General features: G+C 36.5%; 1 protein-coding gene across 42 annotated transcripts in view; it reads left to right on the top strand.

Moving 5' to 3' along the window:
* The first annotated feature begins 2,427 nt into the window (after positions 1 to 2,427).
* The window catches only part of LOC107103247 (calcium/calmodulin-dependent protein kinase type II subunit beta), an 89,598-nt gene continuing 81,902 nt past the window's right edge, over positions 2,428 to 10,123 (top strand). For all 42 annotated transcript variants that reach the window (XM_015402842.1, XM_015402861.1, XM_015402840.1 and 39 more), the window contains exon 1: positions 2,428 to 2,742. In XM_015402842.1, coding sequence (XP_015258328.1) covers positions 2,681 to 2,742 — 62 coding nt within the window. In that variant the 5' untranslated portion in view covers positions 2,428 to 2,680. The remainder of the gene's footprint in view (positions 2,743 to 10,123) is intronic.

Raw genomic sequence — 10,123 nt, 5'->3', positions numbered from 1 at the left:
TATATATAAAAACTCTTCCTCACCCACAGTGGGAGGTCTCCCTTTTGTCCTCCAAGCTCGGGTCCTCTACCAGAGGCCTGCCAGGATCTTTGCTGTTCCTAGAACTGCCCCTTTCTGGACCAAGATGTCTGATGTATTTCCAGGGATCTGCTGTAACCTCTCCTCAAGTTTCTGGGGCACTTCCCAAGTTCCCCCATGACCATGACCGTCATTTTTCCTGATGTTGCAGTGACTTGGTGTTGCTATTTCAACCACAACGGCTTTCCTCTGCTTTTTGTCCACCACCACAATGGTCGTTCCCCATTACCATTCGGTCCGTCTGTATCTGGAAGTCCCACAGGATCTTGGCTCAGTCATTCTCTACCATCTTTGCAGGTGTTTCCCACATTGACCTTGGGGTTTCCAGCCCATACTCTGCACAGAGGTTCCTGTATACTATTCCAGCCGCTTGGTTATGGCACTCCATGTAAGCTTTCCCTGCCAGCATCTTACACCCTGCTGTTATGTGCTGCATCGTCTCAGGGGCCTCTTTGCACAGTCTGCACCTGGGTTGTTGCTTGGTGTGATAGATCAAGGCCTCTGTTGCTCTGGTGCGGTAGATCAAGGCCTCTGTTGCTCTGGTGCTTAGGTGCCTGCTCCTGTATATATATATATATATATATATATATATATATATATATATATATATATATATATATATATATATATATATATATATATATAATATTTACAATCAGATTTATGAAATATGATTTTCAATTCCCCATTTAGAAATAGGATTAGAGAATACATTTTCAAATCACAGTATTTAATGATAAATTAATAAAGAAGATTCAGAATTCCTCCATTAATAATATTATTTAAAGTGGGAGATCACGAAGCACATTTCAAATTGTATTTCTAATTGCATGGTTAAAGCATTAAATGCTCAGTGATGCAGTGGGTCGCACTGCTGCCTTACACAAAAGAAGGTTACATTTTCGATTCCAGGCCCGGGGTCTTTCTGCATGGAGTTTGCATGTTCTCCCTGTGTATGTGTGGGTTCTCTCCGGGTACTCCGACCGGAGAGACTGTTATCCTTAGGTGTGAATGGCTGTTTGGTTCTGTGTTGCCCTGTCATGGACTGGCATCCTGTCCAGAGTGTACCCTGCCTCTTGCCTGTAGACAGCTTGGAGATAGGGGTGTACCAGCACTTCTCACTTCTGGTGCTTGGGATAAGTATGACGGAATGGATGGATTGAAATGGCTGCTCCATGATCCATTTTTTTGTTGTTGTTGTTTAAATCAATAAAAGTAACAAATTGAGTTTAGATTCCTTTTAAATCTTAAATAATATTAAAAAAACTAACAAACAAAAAAAATACCTTAAGTCAATAAAGTCATGTTAACTTGAGGCAGTGGCACTGTGTACCTTTTTTATGTATACAATAAATTGACTAATGCTAAACTGTTTTAGGTTTTATTTTATGGAAGCAAATCGTTACCATATTTAAAATGAAAAAGCATTTTCAGAAATGCTTTTTCATTTTAAGAATGTGGCTGCATTGTTTGACTCATAAATGAAATTAGTAATCAATAATCCTGTTTGCATTTTTATTTTCTTCTTCAACACTGCTCATCCTTTTATTTAATTAAAATTAAAAAGAAAAAGACATTTTAGATTTATTTTTCAAAGTGTACCCCAGCAAATACATACCAAAATTCAATTTGAAATGTAAAATTTGAAAATGAAAAAGGCATTTCCAGAGATGCTTTTTCATTTTAAGAATGTTGCTTTATTTGACTCATAAATGAAATTAGTAATCAATCATCCGATTTGCATTTGCATTTTCTTCTTTAAGACTGCACATTTTATACCATAATCAAAGAGAAAACATTGCTTTTTCGTTTTCATGGTCTGCCTGCAAAGTACTGTCCATAACTCAAAAACGAAAAAGCATTCTGAGCGGTGGGTGCAGCAGAGTGACATCAGCAGCCGCTCTTCATAAGGTCTTTGCTTACCGGGCTACCCATCTTCTTAATTCGTATTTGCTGGGGTACATTTTGAAAAATATATCTCAAATGTCTTTTTATTTTATTTTTTTTTTTACTTTAATTAAGTAAAAGGAAGAGCAGTGTTGAAGAAGAAAATGAAAATGCAAATAGGATTATTGATTGCTAATTTCATTTATGAGTCAAACAATGCAGCCACATTTATAAAATGAAAAAGCATTTCTGAAAATGCTTTTTCATTTTAAATATGTAAAGATTTGCTTCCATATTATTTCATGGTCGAATTTTAAATATTTTATTGATTTTTAGTTTTTGCTGCGAAATCCTTTCTTTTATTTTGAAATCCCCCGGCGGAAGTAGTAATGGTAGGCTTGTCCTGCTTGCCTAGAAGCTTCCCGGAGCGCGCGCGGTAGCTGTCAGATAGCGGAGCAGCCTGTCAGAGAAACACCCTCACTGCCAGCTTCGCCTTTCTCTATCATACCCCTCCGACTCTCGGCGCCTCTCTAAAGGCTTTCCCACCGCTCCAACGGCCGGCTAGCTGCTGGGCGGAGCCGCGTTGTTATTCTTTCCTTTTTTTTTTTATACACTATTTTTTTTTTTTTTTTTTGCCCGAACTAACATTTAATTCTTTCGGAGTTGATTCGGGAGTAAAGAAGCAAGCGAGAGAGAGAGAGGACAGGGGAGAGCCATGGCCACAACAACCTGTACGCGATTCACGGACGAATACCAGCTGTACGAGGAGCTGGGGAAGTGAGTATCCGTGGAGGAGGCTGCAGCAGGGCTGCTCTGCAGAGCAGAGCTGCAGGCCAGCAGCGGCTCTTTATCTATGTGCGCCTTTTTTCACTGTGCCAGCTCTAAAAAACACGCTGCTCCGGCTCACAGAGTGGGATCCTCAATCTGTTACACCAGAAACAAGCACTAAAACCACTGATGATATTTCTGCTATGGGTTTATTTCACCCTGAAGTAACGTTTTGTGGTTAAAGCATTTCCACATTAGATGAGCAGAAACTGCGGTTTGCTGTAAATGTTTTTTTTTTCCAACGCAGAGCAGATATCTGTATAAATATGCAGAAAGAGATTTGCTACAGTTGCTCTGTCCTCTGTAATTTCTAGGATGCATTTAATGTTTAAACAATAATCAAAATTTGATACATTCTCACACATATTTACATTTGCCTCTTGAATTTTGCAATGCATTTTGGGAGTTTTGTTTCAATGTTTTTGCAAGTTTGCAGCTCTCATTAAGGTCTGCTTAAAAGGATAGATTGTTCAGTCATTGTATTTTTAAATTTTTGCTGAATTTTATTAAGAGTTAAGCAAGAAAGCATGCATGTGGACAACTTGCACATCAAAACAGAATATTCAACAAAAAAACACTTGAGATACTGAAACTTAGATGTATTGCAAATGTTTCCCCCCTAAAACTAAATTACTTGATGTTCTCTGTATGGAATCTGAATTAATAATTTATTATTTTTTTTTTATCTTGACCAATGCTGTTGTTTTGGCTATGTATGTAAAGTTATATTTTTATTGTTTTCTTTTTAATCATGAGCAATTATCTCCTCAAACCGTATTCTGATAAAAGCTTTTAAACGTCACTTTGACTCTCCAGACATTCCTCTGCTTTGTATCAGTCCGTCTTCATATGGTTGTGTCTGTCAGAGGACCTGTTTCACTTTTTGCATCTAGTTTAAAGACGTAGCAGTTTAAGAAACAGTCGGTGGTTTCCAGGGAAAAAATATCAAGTTTTCTCCCAGAAAGTAGAGGAATAGTCAATATTACGCAGCTTGCTCTCAGTTTTTCTAGTGGTCCCTTTGCATTAGTATTGAGATTCCTTACATGAAAAAACTCCTCTGAATTAGAAATGTTATTTTCAGATACTAAGTTGTAGAACAGCTGAACTGTCGCGGTTGCATCTTTTATTTCTTTAAGCAGGTCAGCGAAATTCTCTGTAAAATACAGGAACGACAGAAGATTAAAGCCCCATCAGAAAACAGATTTATTTCTTTATATCCAGGCATGAAGGTTTAACGACACCTCTAATTCTACGTTTACTGATTGATTTCCATCAGGCTGTTCTTTCGTTGAGGGACTCAGCAATGATCGACTTTCTTTGTGTTTTTTTTTTTTTGTCTCCATCATCTTCATCACTTCATTCAGATCCACAGAGGGTCCTGGTGTTTTAAAGCTTCTTACATTCCCAAATAATGGAGGTCACAGTGGGATGTTTTAGGATGTTAAAGGCTACTGACTTCTTTTTTCTTTTTTTTCCCAGATCCTTTGCTTTGATATCTTCCTATTATTGGCTCTTTTGAGTAGATTTTTAAAGCAAACCAAACCTTTAATAAAATGGGTCAGAGAGCAGGTAAAAATTATGGAAGATGTAAAGTAGTGTGAACACCAGCACTGCAAACCTCTAATGTTTAAGACATTCTGAGTTCTTATTCTGGAATTTTCCATAAATTAAACAATGGGTTTTGCAATTTAAACTTGAATTTGCCACTAAAATGTAAGACAGTCCCAGGGAGAGCGTAACTTTGGGCTTTCTTTGGATTTTAGTGTTTTTCTGCAGGTTTGTGTTGTATTTGCTTCACAGGTTAACGCTTGTATTAATTATCTGTAATATTTCAAGTTGTTAAGTTGTTGGTTTAAGACATGAAAAACCTTTTAAAGGCAAAGGATAACTTGCCTCATCTTAAAGTGTTTGCTCAGAGCGTTTATCCAGCTTCTGTGGAGTGGCGTCATGACGTCGACTCTAAATGTACATGAGCAGAGCGTTTTCGCGTGTCAGGCCCCTGAGGAGGTTCTTAAAATAAAGGGAACTAAACAGGAGAAAAAGGATGTTTAGCATTTTTTCCTGACGGGGCAGCTGCCTGCATTAAATAATTACATCCATGATCTCCATTTGGATGCTCAAGATGTTCAGGGTGATTAACATGCGACTGCTTATGGAAAAGCAGGTTTGTTGATATTGAAAGATTTGTAGGTAATTAAAGGTTAATAGATTAGAGAAAAGTGTTAGACTTTAAGAATCAGTATAATAAAAAAGGAAACAGGTCTGATGACGGTCACTGAATTAGTTTTAGCTGCATGTCAGATTGAAAGGTCTTTAGTTTGCATTTAGATATTTCAACATTGTTCTTAAAATCAGGGGTGCAGCCCGATATGAAGATAGCATATTGTTGGTAAAAGTAATGGTAAAAGTTGCGGTATCGCTCTGACTAAGCAGTTTTATGTCTTATTACTTTGGATTCAATGCAACAGTAGATAGAAAACATGGTAAGTTGATTCCTTGTAAAACATTGACTCCCACCCTGCAGGATTGAACAAATCTAAGTTTTATAGACTTTGAAATGGAGTCGATCTGTTTGTTCAAGTTGCCAAAAGCATTAGAATAGACTTTTAGACCAACTTGAAGGATTTATTGAGATATTTGTTCATATAGATAAAAATATGGCAAGGTAACCTCATGTTCCATTCAGATCAATTAAATATGATAAAAAACTTTGAAAAAAATGTAGAATTGTTAATCTAGAAAAGCATTAATTTACCATTGATTTAACCATCAAACACTTATTAAGAATAAAAATGCCATCTGCAGTAGAGTCCTGCCCAAGAAAGCAGCATACAGTAACTGTTCTAGACACAATGCTGAACATTAAACATCTAAAACAGGATTTATGTATCAGGTCCATTAAATTATAAAGAAATGATAAGTGTGCAGAGAAACAAGCTCTCGGAGAATCGACATTTTGCAACTCATCCCTGGCAGATGGAGCAGATTATTGTCCATCATTCCCCTGTTCAGCTCAGAACATCCGCACAGTAAGAAGGGAGATTCAGCATTTAAAAAATAACATCTTTTAAAACAAATAAGCAACTTAATATACTTACATTGAATATCATTATTAAAACAAAGGAATTCAAGCTTAAAACATTTACAGAATTGCACATCTGCATTTTAAAAAAGGTTTATGAATAGGTTTGTAATAAGGACTTAATGCTGTAGGCAAGCTTATAAATGTTGGGTTAAACTTTTTTAATAGAAGTTCAGAAATAATTAGTTTTTTGTAGCTTATATACTTAAAATGCTTTATGCTTTTAGTTCTTGTTTCAGCTCTTCTACTTTTTGCAGGCTTCAAGAGGTTGAAATTTATTTACTATAAAGCGATTTTAGAAACAGATGACAAACACTAAAATACTAATATAATTCAAAGGTGAAACACAATAAGAATCTAAGTAACACATATTGAGGATAAAATATTCTGACATTGTCTCAAATGAGATTTATAAACAGCAGTGCTTCAGTAACTGGTTTTCATAGTGTAGGTGCTACAGGTGCAGACCTCACAGTAGTCTGTACAAGCCCAGGCTCTGGGACTAGTAAAAGCCAGCAATTATGAGAAATCACTGGGACACATAAAGTCAGAGGGGAACAGCAGCTGGTCCGTGGAGTGTTTCATAAGTCAATAGTGAAATCTGAAATTCAACCCTAAATTGAATAGGGAGCCAGCAAGAGGTGGGCTGCTGCATTCTGGACAAACTACAGCTTTAAAAGCCAATGTCACGGCGGGGTGGAGGTTTGAAAGGATCCAAATGCAGACACTGAAGCTGAAGTGGTTTCATGAAGACTAAATAACAAAAAAAGGTAACGGAAATAAAAAGCCAAAAACATAAAAAAAAAATACACAAAAACTGAGAACCAGGATTAGGGTTGTCACTATACTAAACTTTTCAACTCAATACCGATACTAAGGAAAATATTCAATACTCGATACCATTTTCGATACCAGGATAAAAAAAAAAGACTCCAAAATTCTACAGAAATATTTTCATTAATAAATAAAATAAAATAAACAATAAGAACAATATTTTGAGGTTGTATGCTGTGCACAACATTAAGCAAGCTTCATAAAAAACTTATAAAATAAAGTTATAAAATTAAAATTAAGTGTTCCTTCCTTGGCTATGCTTTGCACACATAACAATGACACTAGCCAAACCAGTTAAGAAACAAAAATAATTCTCAGCAGCTGCACCTGTTACAAAAAAAAAAGTCTGAAACTGAAAAGTGCACAGAATTATTCAATCACAAAGTGTTCAGAAAGTGCATTTTCCTCTATTCTGCACTTTAGATGAATGACTGCTTAGGTCAATACTTTTAAAAACGATTATTGTATCCGGATACAACGTTTCAGTATCTATACTTTTTTGAGTATCGATACTTTTGACAACCCTAACCAGGATTACTCACAACAAGGGGCAAAGAAATGACGACAAACCAGCAACATTGACTGAGCAGGAGGTGCACTTGGTACATAACCAAGTGGGTCTCTCAGGTCTTTAGTGCATCTAGAAGAGTCTTACCCAGAAGTATTCTACAATGAGCACTGTGATAATAAAACTTTTGCTCAGGTGTTGCTAGATTCCTGTATTGTCTGTATGAGGAGAAATTTCCTGAAATGCATTCCTTTAGGGATCATGTAAGTAGAAAATAAAATGGACCAAGAGCAGAACCTTGGGGAACTCCACAATAGATTGGCCGATGGAGCAACGGCATCACTAGTAGTCACATAACCTCCTGTCAGAAGGATAATCCTCAAACCACACCAGTTTTTCCTGTATTGTCTGTATACTTTAAATGAGAGGTAGGGATAGCAGGGTCAGCTGTAATAAAAGGAATTTAACTCTAAAAGAAAAAGAGTGTCTCCTGCATCAGATGCTAATAAAATACCTTTTACATTGAGTAACCCAATTATATCTACAGATATTCCTAGGACCCAACACAATAAAGGTCCTTCTGGATGAACTGTGTTAACGATAAAGTAAATATGATGTTTTCAATCAGCTTGAACATCTAACTTTGATGAAAAGTGAATTAGATTGTAATGGCTGTAGATTAACTTTGTATTTGTTGGCATTTTGTAAGAATCCAAGTTGGTCTTCGCTGCTTCCACCCAGCAAAAATCCAAACTAACGAAGCTTCAAAGCTTAGATCAGGTAGCTGTGTCCCAGATAGTTGGTATGTCACTTTTTTTTTGTTGCTGGATAAGTTTCAGTAACCTGTTGTCTTCCAGGATCAAGGCGCACACAACAGCCGGGGAAAAGACTAACATGGCCTCCCCACAGAGCTGGTTCCTGTCCCAGCAGTAATAACTCTGGTTGTTGGGAATGTCTTGGCTGCCTAACTCTTGTCTGTTTAAGCTCTGGTTCATATTCCTAAGTTTCGGCTCTTAAATAGAAAGGAAAAGGAGAACATTTCCAGTGATTTATGACCTATTAGTCGGACTTTGATCTTGTGCAAGTGACACGAATCCTACCCTGCAAGGCGTCTTTTATAGCTGATTAGAATAAATCATCCAGTCGTATCCCTTCCAGAAGAAGGAGTTCAGGTGTAAGCGGCTTTGACTGCAGATGATAATGCTATATGCGCCTCTGTGTACCTGATAATGAGCGTCAGAGGAGATATGATTAGGCGCTCTCACTTTTGGCTGCTGACTCTTTGTGGGACTTATGGCATTTAAGCATCGTGACTTTGCTTGTCGTTTCAGCTTATCTGTTACGATATTATCATCCTTTCCTGACTACAAGCAGCTCGTCTTTTACACCAATTGGTACAAACAGCCTTCCCTGACAGTTGTTAGAAAAGCATTCTCTTTGATCTTTTTTACGCGTTGGTGCTGCACTTTTTAACTTAAATCTCATTGTCATTAACAACAGTAGCAGGTTAGCTTTTAAAAGGGACAGCAACTGTTATTGTGTAATATCTCTGCTCTGCTAAGCTGATGGTTTTTTTTGATAAAAAGCGGATTGTTATCTTAGGCATTTGAAGCTTTGGTGTGCAGATTTACATGCTCTGCACCTTGTAATTAGAGATGCTCTGATATGGACTATTGCACCCTAATCACACAAAAAAATGTGCAGCAGATTCTGTGGTTGTGGATGTTGTTTTATATTTCAAGAATATCTGTCTGTTTGCTTGATTTCTAGTTTTCCCGTTTGTAATAAATTATTTTTTACTTTTATTGTCTTTGAATGCGCCATCTAAATAAAATTAAAATTGATAAGACATATATCCAAGCATTACATAATGCAAAAAGTAAGAAGGCTAAAAATGTTGGCATTTCCTGCTTTGATGCATTTATGGAGGGAGATTGTTATTCAGAAATTATCCTTTGGATCATAGATTGTAGCTAATTTAGGGGACAGTTTCCATCTTATTCGATCTTTCTTATGAAATTGGTCCGTCACTTTGTGTGATTCATCGCGACTTGGATTGTTTGGGACTGTAGGTAGACACCACTCACCTTAGAGTATGTTTTTGTTATTTTAGATACAAGTTTGGGTTCTTGGAGTTGGAAAAAATATCTTGTCATGAGCTTGTTTAATAGCATATTTACAGCAGATATAAAGCTGCTTTATCACGACAGGGAACCGACACTATCATTATATAGAAATTAATGTAATTAAAAATATAATTTTTCACGTTTCTAATGATTTCTGGTCAAATATTTATTTATTTTAATGAAAATTTCATTTGTTATTTTTGTTTTTGGGCTTTGTTTTTTTTGTTGTTGGTTTCTCTGCAATGGTTGGGACGTAGGGATCTGTGTTAGAAACTGACTGAATGCAGTTGTTGTGTGCTGCCTTGGAGTGCACTTGCTGTAATTATGGTAGTTCAGTAGTAGCTAATTTAATATAACTAGTATGTTTGCTTTTATTAGAGCAGTATTTGTGTTTGAGTAGCTCTGGCTGTAAGAGCAACAGACGTAATGGCTGCAGAATGGGATGAAACGTTACCTTTAATTGTCTTATATTTCTTTATTCAACAATCATTTCTGTTCTTTGTATTATTGGTTTACTCATCCTTTTTTTACTGCACTTCTAGAAAAAAAATACTTTTATTCAAAGTTTTTTGTTTGATTAAAAATATATATGCTTTTTCATTCACTCACCTTTTTGTTTCAGTCAGTGGATCCCATCTGTCGACTTTCCCTTTAATTGTTTAGGTTTTGTTTTACCAATCGGGGTTTCATGAGCAGCTGAGATTAGACTATATATTTTTAAGAGCTTTGCAAACTACAGTATGCAGGTGCTTTTGCCTTAGTTTTAGATTCTATAAAACA

This window comes from Cyprinodon variegatus, unplaced genomic scaffold (genome assembly GCF_000732505.1).
Source record: "Cyprinodon variegatus isolate N-32 unplaced genomic scaffold, C_variegatus-1.0 Scaffold1403, whole genome shotgun sequence".
Classification (NCBI taxonomy): domain Eukaryota; kingdom Metazoa; phylum Chordata; class Actinopteri; order Cyprinodontiformes; family Cyprinodontidae; genus Cyprinodon; species Cyprinodon variegatus.
This window is presented reverse-complemented; position numbering and strand designations above follow the sequence as displayed.